This window comes from Zychaea mexicana (genome assembly GCF_025766255.1).
Source record: "Zychaea mexicana strain RSA 1403 chromosome Unknown BDB00scaffold_129, whole genome shotgun sequence".
Taxonomy (NCBI): domain Eukaryota; kingdom Fungi; phylum Mucoromycota; class Mucoromycetes; order Mucorales; family Lichtheimiaceae; genus Zychaea; species Zychaea mexicana.
The window spans coordinates 45,739-59,874 of NW_026516792.1; the positions used below are offsets into that span (position 1 = coordinate 45,739).

Consider the following 14,136-nt stretch of genomic DNA (forward strand, 5'->3'; position numbering starts at 1 on the left):
CATCTTTTAACTTTTTTTAAATTTCGGTGTGTCATTTTGTAAGAGCTTTCCAACAATCTTGCTACTTCATGTTACAGTGTAAGTTTCGTCGGGGGCCTAACCGATCTTCATCAACTCTTGACATACAGTATTACAACGTGAGATAAAGTGCAAAGTATTCTTGCTCGTTACGAGATTGTTTTAGGATACTTCTTGGATGCAACAAGGCACGATCATTGTTGTTTTCGCTAATAATAAGTAGGTCTTTGGGCTGTTTCAATTCATGCTACAAAAAATATCTACCATGACACTAAGCATAAACGACTTTGAATTCGTCGTCGTCGTCATTATGAAGCCACTAGCCTAAAGTTCTCTGTTGAAACCAAGAACCGACGTGCATGCCTGAGTTGTTGGCGAGTAGTAGGCTTCCCAGGGTGATTATTTTGGCGATCTTGGTCTTTATGGCGGTTTTGATTGAAAGATTTTCTCTTTTTACCTGACGATGTAAAACGTTAAACTTTTTCGAATTTCCATCTTGTCCATTGTGACGAGGAATAACACTTTTTGACTTGGTACGGATCTCCCGATGAGTTGAAGTAAGTAAGGTCCCATACTCGGGCATCTTTGAAATAATACAAGCTTCAATGTTTAGTCTATCGATTGTCTCGCCCAGCATAGTAGGACTGGGTCATAGAGACGTGTTTCCGTCAACAGATGTTGCTGTGAAAGCACAAAATTTCAGTGAGTAATACGATAACGAAGAGTGAATCTTTTGTTTTTTCACAGCATGAAAGTTATGCATCAGCAACAACTACTTTTGCTACGTATGATGATAGATAAACTTCCATCACATGAGGTCGTACTATGGCATCGCTACGAGTCACTAGCGTAATTTACTGCTTGTTGGATATGCCAAACGTCTTTTTGACGGTGAACTTGTACTTGCAGTATCACAAAGCTTTTATCATTGGCTGTATGTTGTGATCATTAAATAGAGTTCAGTCATTCATATTCATCAAGCGAGCAGCCACACCTGAATATTAGGTATTGATTACGGTACATAAACTGAAGAAGTGAGAACGTAAAGGGAATGTCAACAACATTGATATCCAGCTTCTTTATTTTATAGTAAAATAGACACGATGTCATTGAAATTTTGGAGCAAAAAAAGTACATCAACCGCTATATACGTAGTCATTACAGTATCACTACTCACCGAACTGTTAAAAATAACTACTGCTTACTAATTGATTTCTTTTGTAAATCAGTAGTAGTGCTCTTTTCAGGGGCTTTAATGAGCTGTACAAGTGCTCTTTCAGAAGAAATAATATTTGAAATATGCACAGAGTAAAGGTGTTTATTGACGGGTTATATAACGGAAAGGTACTACTATGTGACAATAGAAATGACAGCTTAGTGGGATTAAGCAAGCGATCCCATTGGGTCGTATGCTGGGAGAACAGTCGGCTCGGTATTCAAGAGATCCGTGAGTTTGCGGGGGACATCAGCCTTCTTGAGTACAATCTAAACAGTAATAAAAAAAGAATTCGATAATCAGTCTCGACGGTACATGTAGATTACCAAACAGATATAGCAGAGAAGATAAAACAAACCTGATACACAAACTCAGAGAACCACGCGTCACTCATGATCCAATATCCATGGTCTCCTGAAGTTTCACCCCACGAATTCTCAACGCGCCATCGGATTGGACTGCCATTCTCATCCAGATGCACACCCGTAAACACCATGGCGTGTGTCATCAAACTCTCACCATACAGCAGACGTTGTTTCTTGGTCAAACCAAAGCTGACGTTAAATCCTAGCTCATAATCAAAGATCTTGGTATCCATGACAGCAATGTTGGACGAGGAATATTGGCCGACGTCACAGCCAAACCACACAGGCGAGCCGGACTTTAGCACATTAATGGCAAGTTTCTTGAGCGTTTCAGCCTGTGTGTTTACGTAACGAATTGGGTTCCCACCAACAATGTTACCGAGACGGCTGACTGTATACAATGCATCGTACGGGTTGCGGGGATCGTTGATAAGCGACATGGTTTCCGCAATCTAAATTAGGAAAGATTTACCCCTTTTGTTTTTAGCCAAGGAATCTCTTGGGCCTTTGTGGGCATTATTGCTATGGAGAGAGCTTACCGGATACTTGACATGCTCCTTGAAGAATTTAACTGGTGTCAGACCACGTACACCAACAAACTTGCCGTTCTTATCAGTAGCTTCCCAATCAAAGGTGGAGGGTGGCTCGCCAAGACAAATGACCATGATGCGATAGATTTCTTCCATCATTTGTTCCTTGAGCACGCGGACTGTGGCTGTGGAAACGCCATCATCCATGGCTTTACGGATCTGTGTGGCAAACTCGCGCAACTTGACTACGACCAGCCAGTTCAAACGGCTCGAGTTGGATGATGAATATGTTTCGGGGAATGCAGATTTGGGCACGACGCCGTATTTTTGGACTAGGTTGACAAACATATCCCACTGTCCGCCGTCGCTTACGGGATCGCTGAGCAGGTATTGTACGACACGATCGTCGATATCCTTGCCAGCAAGGTCAATCATATTTTCCAAGAACCAATTGGACTTTTCAAGTTTGTCTGCACACACACACACACAGACACCCCACCATAAAGTCAGTACACACACTATTACTTGTCAATGAATCCCCGATCCCCCTTTCCCGCTTTGTATTATAGGCATCAACTTTTTTACCATAGAAGAACAGATAGCTTTGTGAAAGTTCAAAATCATCGTTGAGGTGATAGCGTTGGATGACGGCCAATCGCAGCACGTTGGTACCAGCAAACAACCAGCATCGACCTGACGAGCGTTGGTTGGTGGCAGAGCCTTCAGGCTCGATCTTGACGTTAAAGACATGGTTCTCGCGCACAGCTTGACGTCGGTTGACAAGGACTTGTGTGGGATTGTGACCCGCCACAGCATTCAAAGCAAGCTTGTTCTTGGGCTCCTTCCAGAAATCCTTGGAGTATTTGGTCAAGCTTTCAGCGGTCACTGGTGCATAACGGTCCTTGACCTGATCGTCATCCAAACCGAGACATTCAAGCGTTTCAGCGAGATACACTTGTGATGACGTGGATGCGCGGTTTGCAGTAAAGTATGCTTCTTGTATTTCAGCAGCAGCCGATGCGTGGGCTCGTTTTTCGTCAAAGCGGACACTCTTGCGGCTTTCTTTGGATGGTTGGGAGCCCATAGCAAGTTGTATGTTAAAGGTTACAGTAAAGAAAAAGATAAAAAAGTTAAAGAGGAAAAGAAAGGATGACAAAGTCCTCACACAAGGCCCGACACAAGGCAAGTATGTGCGAGGCCGCGATTGCGTGCCATTGGTCACGCGTTGTTACACAACAAAGAAAAACCCCAAACTGAGATGCATTGGCGCTCTCCCCTTCTCGCCATCATCATCATCATCATCAACAACTTCATGGGTCGCTCCGTTATCTGATAAGTATTGAAGGTATAAAGGATATTCGCGGGCAAACAGAGGTGGCGGATACGCTATCACAATTGCATATTCAGGGCGAGACGCTGCTCCTGGTCATGTGTAATTAGCGCTTCTGCCGTGCCTGAAACAGTACCTAAAAAAGACAAGGCAGCAGTCATCATGGTGTCAGGTGCTCACACATGAGTTTTTTGATAAGACTGTCCCTGCACCTTAATTAGCAAATGTGCGCTTTCAGGTAGCTACATAAAGGCAGGCAAGGGGTGCTAATATATACTGTACAGCGTGTGAAAACGATCCCACACTTACATGACGTAATAGGGTTATTCTCATCTTCTGAAAGCAATAGTATCATGTTCATAACGGTCAAATCAAGTACTATAGATTTATGCACTTTTACCTTTCGTTTTGCATGGTAGTGCGCAAACAAGCAGTGGTATATACTACAAACAGTTTTCTTTCAGCAGCGCAACGCCAAAAGTATAACAATAGATAGCAAGAAAACTACATATATACATAGCAAGTACAGGTGCGTATAGGTCCAAAACTGAAACGCCATTGTGGTGCTGTTGTTTGTGAGCATCTTGCGCCAAGTACATCAGTAAATGCATAAATACAAGCGATCAGGGTAACCTGCTCCTGTAAGCATCATACACAGATCGCCACATTGTTTAATAGAATACATCTTTGGAAGATCAGCAGTTTTTCTTTTCAAGAAGAAAAAGATTCCGTCCGACACGTCAAATCAAACAAATTTCCTTCTCTTTTTCTATACCGAACTTTTTAGAGTTGCAAGCCGAAGGGCTGTACATACATATACAGTGCGTAAAACGGGAGAAAGTAGAAGAAGAGCTATAGTAGTAGTATGAGTTGATACTTTTATGATTGAAATACCCCCGGGCCATCCGATATTAATTCATCCAGTTAATATGCAAGGAAATGTTCAATGCATCTACGCAATTTTTCTACCACCCCAATATTGTAAGTCAGAGTGTAAAGAATGCTGTTGTACCTGTCAAAACTCAAACCAACAAAAGCTTGTACTGTACTTAAAGCACAGCTTCAACAACGACAATTGATCATCTATTACCATACACTATTAACATATGCTGCTACGTTTGGGGGGGGGCATGGTCTAACGTTGTATGAATGAGCTAACAGGTACGGCGCTTTGAGTTGGAGCGATCGGTGGTGGCCAAAGAACTAGCATGTTCGAGAAAGTGACATGTGTGGATGAACTATAGTGCTAAGCTCACTTAGGGGGGGAAGGGGGGGGGGTAATGCGTTTCGACTCCGCAGTATTCTTATACGGGTGAAATACTACCCGATGAATTATACAAAGGTCCATGGTATGAAGAAAAACCAATGGGTAAGTTGTCATTCCTTTTAGAAATGGCGTGGACCACCACATGGTATATGCAACGCCATCTCTGGACCCGGAGTAAGACAGACACAAACAGTTCATTTTAAAAAAAAAGAAGGATTCTATGTTGATTATCAATCGGGTATAACGAATAGTACATACAAACAAGTGTGCCACATGTGTTTTCTCTTTGTTATCTTGGTACAGCGCGCAAGTGCAAATAATGGAGGAAAAGGAAGAAGGAAGGGGGGGAAGGTGGTGCCCATTATCGAAAGCAAGTTGGTAGACATGCGAGCCACGATTTGCTTTTACTACGGGTTGTATCGTATTCGAATTCATCGTCATCCGAAACGCTACTGTCGTCATCGCAAGGATTGTCAAATCCGCCGTGACACGATTGGGGTCTATAGCCTTGTTCTCTGAGCAATTGGTGCGTCCAGGCCAAGTACAAACCCTCCTCGTCGTCATCTGGACTGACGGTTGTGTGAGGTGGTGTGGATGGCACGCTGTGATCAGATGGTATCATCATGGATGCGGCGGTGGAGGAGTCTAATTGCGAGATCGTGGGCGATTATTGCTATCTTGTGTGCGTTGATCCCACACTTGTTTGTCGCTTTCCGGGTCATCTTTTTTTCTTTCTATTAAATTAATAATCCAAGTTACCTGCTGCGGGTGATGGTGGATAAGGTGATAGGAAGGATCCGTAATAGGGTTTGGGTATGGAAAGCCGCAAGGTGAATGAAGTCGCTGACTCGCCGGCGCCGCTGTCAACTGCTGCATAATCTTGATTGGTATGGATCGAGCGGGCCGACGACGATGGAGTCGGTGGTAGTGATTGATAAGCGTAATGCTGTTGTGCAGTGGAAAGGCGATCTAGGTATTTGGCAGGATTCGAACAACCGTCAGAGACTTCTTGTTGGTCATTCTTGGTGTAATTGATCATGGTTAGCAGAGGTAGAAGAAGAAGAAAAAAAAATATGGTGGAGAGCGGAAAAAGAAGACAGCAGTAATAGTTGATTGTTGATTCTCAAATTTATATAAAGAAGCCACAAAAGGAACACGGACAAAGAAGGAAAAGCAAAATGCGGGTGATGAAAAAATCATGTATAGTATGTGCGTCTTTATAGTGTGCGATGCATCATGATAACAGTTGTTACAGACGATAGACACGCGCTGCGTTGCTCACAAACAGCTTGTCCTTATCTTCTTCCGACCAGTCCTCTACCACTTCACTCAATACCTCCAGCCAGGTACGCCACCGCACCGCGTTCTCGCAGATCGGCCAGTCACCGCCAAACAACAGTCGATCTATTCCAAAAGTGTTCCTTGCCACCTGGACAAATGGCCTGAGCTGTGCTGCCGTCCACGTCTGTGTCTCAGTCACCAGTCCGGATACTTTGCACGACACGTTTGGGAACGCGGCCAATGCCTGCATATTCTGCTGCCAAAACTTGAATGCCGGGTCTGCGGGACTGCTCACATTGCAGGGAGGCTTGGCCATGTGGTCTAGGATGAATGTCACCTCCGGACATTGTCGCACGAGCGAGATCAGCGGCGGGAACTGTGCGGGTGCTGCATGACAGTTGATGTTGAGGTCAAAGCTCAGATCATAGTCTGCCAGTGCTCGTACCCCGCTGACAAATGCCGGGGATGCTACACGTTCTGGATCCAGAGACGGGTCTTGAATCAGATATCGCACACCGCGCAGCTTTTCGTCGGTGAGTTGTTTGAGTAGTTGAAGGTACGGATGGATGGCCTGTGCGCCTTGTTGGACCGGTGCATAGGCGACGATGGCTTGAATACCACCGAATTGGGCTGATGCGGGCTTGAATTGCTTTGCATACTTGGTTATCCATTCGGCTTCCACGAGTCCGTGGGCTGGATCTGCGTCCACCTCTACAAAGACCGCCGCCTTGACCTGCGTGTGCGCATGAATCTCGGCCGAATAGCGTTCATTCGTGCGCTCTTCGTTAAAGTGGGGTGCGTTTACGAGCCATGGGATATGCACTCGTTTTGGATCCCAGAAATGGACATGGGCGTCGATCACGGCTTTTGGTACTTTGGAATCACCGGCTGTCATAGTGGCTCTGGTGTACGTGGAATGCAGTTTTGAAAGAAGGAGAAGCAAAAAAAGAAGAAGAGAAAAAGAGCAAGATAAACAAGTGTTTGCGAAACGGAGAAGAAGCAAACTTTGTGCGTGTCTGTGCTTCGTGTGCGTGTCTGCTGATCCGTGTAATAAAAATGTTCCGGGTGATCCGCTCCTACTTTCTTATATACTCGGCTTGGCGCACTGAGCAGCGTATGCCTTTTTCTGATATCTGAAGGTTTTTGTTGACCTCGAAAACAGCCCCTCTTCGATGGGCCAAATATGCAAGTCCTGGAATTTCATGGAAAATCCAGTAACTATGCCTAACACGTTTATTTCCTGTTGTTTGTTGCTGCTGATGGATGCGGGCTTTACCGGGAAATATGTGTTTCTTTTTTCTCTCCGGGCTTGACTAAAGCCTGGGAATCGGGGTCATAGTATTAGGTCCCCTCATATCATCTTTTCTGCTGCAAGTTTGGTCAGTAATTACACTCTCTGCTACACTAGCAAGCAACAAAGGTTTTCAGAGAAATAGTTTTCTTAATAAGCTCACCTTAACAGAGCTATTTTATGCATGCAATGTGGTCAACAACGACCAATTCAATTTAGCCTGTACCATACTCTCAGCCTGTAGCGAGCGACAGAAAGCATAATGGTATAAACACTGTTAATAGTAATTAGGAACATAGTTGCTGTTATGACTTTTAATGCTCTTTATACAAATCAAAGAGTTAAATCTGAATACTGCTTCACTATGTATATCTAGATTTGGAGTGTCAGTATCATCTTTGAGCGTTTTTGAACAGTTTGATTGTGTGAGATATCTACAAGTGTCGATCGACATCCATCAAACGCAATAAACTTAGCGCGCTGGTTCTCTCTACATAAAGACAACTGTCCTATGGCTATTTATATTTATCATGAACCAGTACTTACTTTTCCTTTTGGTGTAGCATGATAACCGTAGCGGTATGGGGTAAACATATATGTTATCCAAAGCTCCTGCCAACCCAGCGCTCACTTCTTATGCACCGATCCTTCGTCTATCAGCGTACGACAATTATGGTCAAAATGACACGCGCAGTTGCAGATGAAACCGTCGTTATTGTTCTACATATGAGCCTTAAACATGATCATTGTATCAACCCTGAAAAATGTAACGGCATGCTAAGGATAGAACCACGTATGTCGAATTTTTATGACACAAAAAAATACAGAGAACATTGTTTGTCGTATACCATGGACGAAAAGAACGTTTTTTTTGGATGATATACTTCTCCTTGTTTGTTTAGCTCTGAGATATCTCGAGCAAGTGTACCGTATGCTAACGATGACACAGTGATAGGAACTAGTGAAGGGCTGTCAATTGGAAGTTAACAGTATCATTACAGTGGAATCTCCTACGCTATAGTATAAAAAAGTAAATCGAACAAGAGTTGGTTACTCAGTTACAATTCGAGAGTAATGATGTTGGCTGCCAATATGTGTGTACTCTGCGAACGATTACTTTTTGCATGACAAGAAACAGTGTGTCGCACAAACAACTGGATTGAAAAAAAAATTGGGCGGGATTCGATCGCGTGGGGGACAAGAACAGACACTCTTCTTCTTCCTACAAAGTTCCCTCTATATACACTTTTATACCACAATGACCTCCACTGTAAAAAGACGCGATTCACGACGAAAAAAATCCATTTTCAGTTTTGGCGATGAAGATGACGACGATGATCAACATGGCTTTGTTCTTGAACCGTTATCCAAACAAGTCGTCGATCGTGCTGCGTTCACAGCACCTGAATTTGATCCCGATCGCTTTTTATCAAGCCGACGCCATCTGGGTCTCGAACGACTCAAAGTTGAACTCAATAGCCATTTGAAATTTCTCAAGGCTGAATTGGTGGAGCTCATTAACCGTGATTATCAGGACTTTATTAATCTCTCGACCAACTTGAAGGGTGTCGACAAAGCTATTGACCAAGTAAAGAGACCCTTGCGCCGCATGGAATCTCAGGTTCAGGTAAAAAAAAAGAGATAATATCCTAGTGGCTTCCAGCACGCGGCCGTAACTTTTGAGAAAAAGGGCTACAGTGAGACAAACGAAATAACGTCGATATGGTTTTTTGCATAATAGGATGTTCGCGGACATTGTCAACAAACGATCGATCGATTGGAAGAGCAGCTTGCATACCGTGGCAAACTCCGTGAACAAAAGGTAGCGTGATTATATATTTTCAAAAAGAGACAGAAGGCTTGGAATTGAAGGGAGTATGCACGACTGCTAAGGGAACTGACAAGATGGAGAGAACGTATAGACATGTTTGAAGCTTCTGTTAAATATTCACGAGTCGGTCACTAAGGTTGAGGATTTGCTGGGAATCAACAGGGATGATACAGCAGCAGGTGCTGTTGTTGTGGACGACACTGATCCAGCATTGACGGAGGAAGGGTAAGAAAGAGGGCAAAATACAACTCGAGGGCTTTGAGCTTATAGATTTAGTTGCTATGGTCGTTGTATTATTACTAGTCTTGGCAAGCAAATCGATCGTGTAGCTATTGAATTCAATCAGATGCAGCACCTTGTTGGTCGTGGCAAGGATTTACCGTTTATGAAGGAAAACGAATGGGTCAGTAACACAGAGAGAGAGAGAGAGAGGAATATCATTAACTGAAAGTTCAAGGAGAACAAAAAAGTTAGAGAGGCTCATATACGAATTTTGCTATATAGCGCATCACACGGATCAAAAATACGCTGCAGAACAAGTTGTCAAAAACATTGACAGACGCTTTGCATGAAATGCAACCAGGACAGACAACCAGCAGTACCAAACAGTCCTTGGTTCAGTGTTTGCGAACCTACGCACTTATTGACCAGACACAAGTGGCGGAATGGCTGATACGAGAACAATTTGTGAGACCCTTTGTGGCCAACGTAAGTTATAAGGCGCAAACGTTGGACAAAAAGATACTAGGGGAAGAAAACATGATTTGAACACACTTTTACATGTAGACTGTTAATAAGAAGGCGTTGAGTGGTCGACACAATGGCCACGCAGTGGATCAGCTGACTGCCATGTATAACAAGCTACTCTCATTCGCGACTACAAGTCTGCAGCCTATTCTTGAAATCACACAAAAGACACTCAAAGGCACGTCGTACGAAGTGTTGGTCAATTCATTTTGGGTGGAAGTTGTGGAGCGCATCAATGCCGAATGCAGCAGTATTTATGCGCCAGGCCAGACAAATATCTTTCACAAGGTGAGATGATTGTTGTCCCGAAATAATGCTTTTCCACATTCTCTAAGACGTTACCTCTCTCAATATAGAATTATTCAGCTACTGTATCGTTTATTTCTGGAATCGAAGCGTTGTGTTCCAACAAAAAGTCCTTATTGTATCTGCGGAGCCATCAACGTTATGCAGAGTTCATGAAGAGATGGCAGCTACCAGTGTATTTTCAACTTCGGTAAAGTAACGGTTGGTTTTTATGGAAAGAGCGCATGGTAAAGTTTAGATAAAGTAACAGGGTATATGATGTCTTAATAGATTCCGTGAGATTGTAAATGGTGTTGAAGACTTATTGAACGATCCAAAGGCAAGCATTGCTACGGATGACCTTAATAAGCCCGGTGATAAAGGTAAATATTACGAGATATAGCAAGAGGAAGGAAAAGGAAACGCTTACTTGACCAAATACTTTCAGGGCTCGCATTGGCCGCTACACGTGCAGTTTCAAACGCAATTGAACAGTGCTGGTCCGATCATGTATTTTTATACGGTCTTTCTCATCGTTTCTGGAAGTTGACCCTGCAGGTAAAAAAAAACAGCATATCAAGTATAAAAGTAAAGCAAGGATCTCCATGTAAACAAACATTAACAGGTCAAGTGTAAATATAGCTTCTCAGAAGATATAATTTATGGGCATCTAATGTACTCCAACATCTTCTTGAAACCTCGGCTGGTACCGACAAGGTATAAAAGTTTTTGGGTTAAAGAAATGACACAGCGAAAAAAATATAATACCTGTTGATATAGCGCGGGGTATTGATAACAACGCTTCCTCTCTTTCTATCATATATCAGTCAAATAATAACCAAGGAGCGGATAGCAGCAACAAGTCTGATGCGAAACAAAACGATGAAACTGGTGTTTTACTACGACTCGTTATACTTTCGCATGATGTAGAAGGATTGATACACGAGGTACAGTGCTATCAACATGTTCACTTTTTGTGAACGAAAACCTTTCATTTACTTATATGTAACTGTTGGTAGTCAAAAGACTATGCTACCAAAATAATTATACCGAAGCTTCCCAATAGCGTACAGCAAGATTTACCATTGATTCGAGGTAAATGCTATTTAAATGGCTCACTCGATGTCATAACTTATTGGGATGATGCGTTAACTGTACCTTTTTTGTTAATAGAAAGCATGGATGGAATCCTGCAAGAATTAGAACGATCCACAGCGACAGAAATACAACATCGCATCATCCATGTTATCAGCCAGCGCTGCATAGAATCACTTGAACTTGTCACAGGAATCATTAAGCAGTATCGACACACAAACAGACAGCCACCCACAGAACCCTCCAGTCTTATACCCTCTCTCTTTAATCCTTACACCACGTTTGTGAAACAGAATGCTGCCTGGATCGACGAAGAAAAGTCTGTAGCGTGGGGTTACATGATTGCTGATGCAGTAATAACACGGTAAGAGCTGCTGCTATTTCTTAAAAATGATGTCTTTTTAAAAAAGAGAGAAATAGCTTATGCGTGCATCCTTTTGCGACAGGTACACTGCGGTCATGACAGAGCAGCTTACAAAAATGCGAAAGATGGAAGATTCGTTAAAGCGGTTGAAAAAGGGCAAAAAGAGCTCCCGGATGACATCCAGCGGCGGCCAATCGGGTGGCATGACGGATGAAGACAAGATCCAGTTGCAGTTCCTGCTGGATGTGCGACAGCTCAAGCATGAACTGACAGCCATGAAGATAGACACCGAGAAATTCAAGCCATACAGAAAATTATACGAAGTAGTCAAACCATTTGGTAAGTTTGTGTGCTTTTGTTCTAAATTAGAGGTTCCCCTTTTTTTTTTCTTAAATGTTTAGATCTAACGAAAAACTCACACAACCAAATATTGCTACTATTTCTGTAGAGCAACTGGTTGGTAATACACTTTTGTGAAAAAAATAAAATAAAATAAAAAAGCACAAAAACGAAAATGTCGAGAGAGAGAGAGAGAGTGTGTGTGTGTGTGTGTGTCTGCATGTAATGTGGAATTGAACAGGAGGTGGTGGTGTTGTATAAATATAAGGAATATAGTATGACGGAAAATAGGATCTAGCGAGAAGGAGAGAGAGAGAGAGAGTCTAGATTTCCAGCTTCTTCAAGACAGCAGAGTTGCCTGTACGCTTGGCGAACCACAAGTACATCTCACCAATACTTTCCATGTCCTCCATGTACTCGTCAATAAGGTCCTCCCGCAAAGGAATGACTTCTGTAACCAACTGCTTCTTGCCATCGAGCTCAATCTCAAACTCATCCTTTTCCTGCGGCTTGCCATCAAAGTCCCACGACTTGAGATGGTGGACGATCTTGTTACCCGTGGGCTTAGTGTTAAAGTTCACGTTACGGTCGAGCATCCATTTGACAGTACGTTCCCAGCCCAGTGCTGGCAAGAGATAGATATCCATGTCCCACTCAGTAACAACGCGATGCAGAATCTTCTTGGCATGCGTAATGGTCGTCTTGCGAATCTCTGCTTGGGATACATCCGGGTTCTCAATGGTGACATCCCATCGGTTGGGTGGACCAAACTCCAGCACAGCGTGTTCTACCAAACCTTCCTGGAACAGCTTCGTAGCAGACTCTAATGCCTGCAGCTCAAAACCTTCAACGTCGATCTTTAAAAAGTGGATAGGCTGGCGTAGCAATAAGGCTTCGTTGATCTTGTTGGCCTTGCCGGCGTTGCATGCTTCCAAACCGGCAGCATACTGTGGGCTGATCTCCTGTGGGCTGTTGATCAGTGTCTTTTCGTTGTCTGGGTCGGCAAACAGCGCTTTGAATGAGGGTAAGCTGTCGAGCGGGATCGTTTGGGTTTGCATAATGGCGTCTTTGTTCTCGTAGTCCAAAAAGCCGATACCGCCGTCGTTCACATTGTAGTTGCTCATGCTCAGTTTGCGGTATTTGTCGAGGACAGCAAAGGGTAAGACGCGCACACGGCGGGATACCTGGTTCAAACGTGCACCAAGACCAATGACACCTTGTAGTAAATAGGGGTTAGCAGTAGTAGCAAGAGTACGACAACTTTAGTAAAGTTTCCGCTTTGCGGTTTAATGTAGCACTACTACTAGGTTGTCCTTACTTCGTAAATTGGTCTGAGGCTCAAATGAGATGGTATGGGCCCCACTGACACTTGCCACCATGGAAAACAGACCATGGTTAGAGCCTAAATATAGTGTTAGCGTATGTGTGACTATAAATAAATAAATGCCCAAACTTCTACGCATTCGATTGCGTGTACTTGCTGCCGCCCTATTTACCTGCGTCAACCATCAGCAAGGGGTCTTTGCGGGTGGGATCGCGACGATGCACTCGCAAGATCCACTTCATGAGGGTGTAGATACGATGCTCACGGTTGTGGTGGTTCACGATATCAGCCAAATGGCCCTCGGAAGCAATAAATACGTCCGGCTTGGTGTTGATCTGAAACAATTTGCTTTAATAACAACCGCTCTCTCTCTCTCTCCTTTATACTCCTAGGGATGTCCTTTACTCTTATCCCATCCACCCCCACAAGAACAAATGAGATAAACATACCACGCCAAATTGCCAGAACTCAAGACCCTCGGCATACTTGAGAGAGTTTGCAATCAAGTGCATAGTGATTTGGTCAGCGGTCGGTGCCACGAGCTTGAGGTTTTTCGCAGACAGCGGGTGCTGTTCTGTTATTGTAAAAGTACAAAGACAAACAGGAAGAAACGATTGCGTGAGGCGATCAGCAAAATACAATGTCTTTTACTGCATTTCTTACGTGGTATATAAGTCTCGGGAGGGCTGATGGGCTGGCTGTTCAAGGTCAAAACACCTTCAAGCGAGGCTTCGGCAGGTGGAGGGGGCGGTGGTGGAGGCTGCTGAGGAACGACGGGTGCAGGTGGAGGTGGTGGAGGTGGTGGTGGAGGACCGTCATTTTCAATAAAGTGTTCATGTTCCTATGGCGATAA

At 43.7% G+C, this 14,136-nt stretch overlaps 5 protein-coding genes across 5 annotated transcripts; 1 reads left to right on the top strand and 4 right to left on the bottom strand.

Annotated features, from left to right (window-relative positions):
• Nucleotides 1-1,092: 1,092 nt before the first annotated feature.
• On the bottom strand, nucleotides 1,093-3,346 carry BDB00DRAFT_852384 (peptidase C1B, bleomycin hydrolase). Its single transcript, XM_053125564.1, has 4 exons — nucleotides 2,715-3,346; nucleotides 2,139-2,599; nucleotides 1,593-2,051; nucleotides 1,093-1,503 (listed from the first exon to the last, which is right to left on the bottom strand). The coding sequence occupies exons 1-4, from the start codon at nucleotides 3,211-3,213 to the stop codon at nucleotides 1,402-1,404; spliced, it is 1,521 nt and encodes a 506-aa protein (XP_052973970.1). The 5' UTR covers nucleotides 3,214-3,346; the 3' UTR covers nucleotides 1,093-1,401.
• Nucleotides 3,347-4,478: 1,132 nt separating this feature from the next.
• On the bottom strand, nucleotides 4,479-5,379 carry BDB00DRAFT_96035 (uncharacterized protein). Its single transcript, XM_053129708.1, has one exon. It carries the CDS (start codon nucleotides 5,288-5,290, stop codon nucleotides 4,712-4,714), a length of 579 nt encoding a protein of 192 aa, XP_052973971.1. The 5' UTR covers nucleotides 5,291-5,379; the 3' UTR covers nucleotides 4,479-4,711.
• Nucleotides 5,380-5,843: 464 nt separating this feature from the next.
• Nucleotides 5,844-7,053, bottom strand: BDB00DRAFT_852388 (uncharacterized protein). The gene has a single exon (XM_053125565.1). It carries the CDS (start codon nucleotides 6,900-6,902, stop codon nucleotides 5,976-5,978), a length of 927 nt encoding a protein of 308 aa, XP_052973972.1. The 5' UTR covers nucleotides 6,903-7,053; the 3' UTR covers nucleotides 5,844-5,975.
• Nucleotides 7,054-8,508: 1,455 nt separating this feature from the next.
• Nucleotides 8,509-12,175, top strand: BDB00DRAFT_852390 (oligomeric golgi complex component, COG2-domain-containing protein). The gene is made up of 15 exons (XM_053125566.1): nucleotides 8,509-8,925; nucleotides 9,040-9,120; nucleotides 9,221-9,354; nucleotides 9,433-9,532; nucleotides 9,634-9,837; nucleotides 9,916-10,164; nucleotides 10,233-10,372; nucleotides 10,453-10,544; nucleotides 10,610-10,719; nucleotides 10,804-10,878; nucleotides 10,989-11,108; nucleotides 11,181-11,256; nucleotides 11,335-11,620; nucleotides 11,703-11,959; nucleotides 12,069-12,175. The coding sequence occupies exons 1-15, from the start codon at nucleotides 8,557-8,559 to the stop codon at nucleotides 12,095-12,097; spliced, it is 2,322 nt and encodes a 773-aa protein (XP_052973973.1). The 5' UTR covers nucleotides 8,509-8,556; the 3' UTR covers nucleotides 12,098-12,175.
• Nucleotides 12,176-12,282: 107 nt separating this feature from the next.
• Nucleotides 12,283-13,525, bottom strand: BDB00DRAFT_885109 (uncharacterized protein; the record flags this gene model as incomplete). The annotated part of the gene is made up of 2 exons (XM_053128383.1): nucleotides 12,283-12,851; nucleotides 13,456-13,525. 2 exons carry the CDS (start codon nucleotides 13,523-13,525, stop codon nucleotides 12,283-12,285), a joined length of 639 nt encoding a protein of 212 aa, XP_052973974.1.
• Between the last annotated feature and the right edge of the window lie 611 nt (nucleotides 13,526-14,136).

Bases quoted from the DNA above. Each gene is read 5' to 3' on its own strand.
- BDB00DRAFT_852388 (XM_053125565.1), bottom strand. From the start codon at position 6,902: ATGACAGCCGGTGATTCCAAAGTACCAAAAGCCGTGATCGACGCCCAT.
- BDB00DRAFT_852384 (XM_053125564.1), bottom strand. From the start codon at position 3,213: ATGGGCTCCCAACCATCCAAAGAAAGCCGCAAGAGTGTCCGCTTTGAC. The intron at 2,052-2,138 runs GTAAGCTCTCTC...TTCCTAATTTAG, and splicing joins AGGAGCATGTCAAGTATCCG to ATTGCGGAAACCATGTCGCT. The intron at 1,504-1,592 runs GTTTGTTTTATC...ATTACTGTTTAG, and splicing joins TCTCTGAGTTTGTGTATCAG to ATTGTACTCAAGAAGGCTGA.
- BDB00DRAFT_852390 (XM_053125566.1), top strand. From the start codon at position 8,557: ATGACCTCCACTGTAAAAAGACGCGATTCACGACGAAAAAAATCCATT. The intron at 9,838-9,915 runs GTAAGTTATAAG...TTTTACATGTAG, and splicing joins TGAGACCCTTTGTGGCCAAC to ACTGTTAATAAGAAGGCGTT. The intron at 11,621-11,702 runs GTAAGAGCTGCT...CTTTTGCGACAG, and splicing joins GCTGATGCAGTAATAACACG to GTACACTGCGGTCATGACAG.
- BDB00DRAFT_96035 (XM_053129708.1), bottom strand. From the start codon at position 5,290: ATGACGACGAGGAGGGTTTGTACTTGGCCTGGACGCACCAATTGCTCA.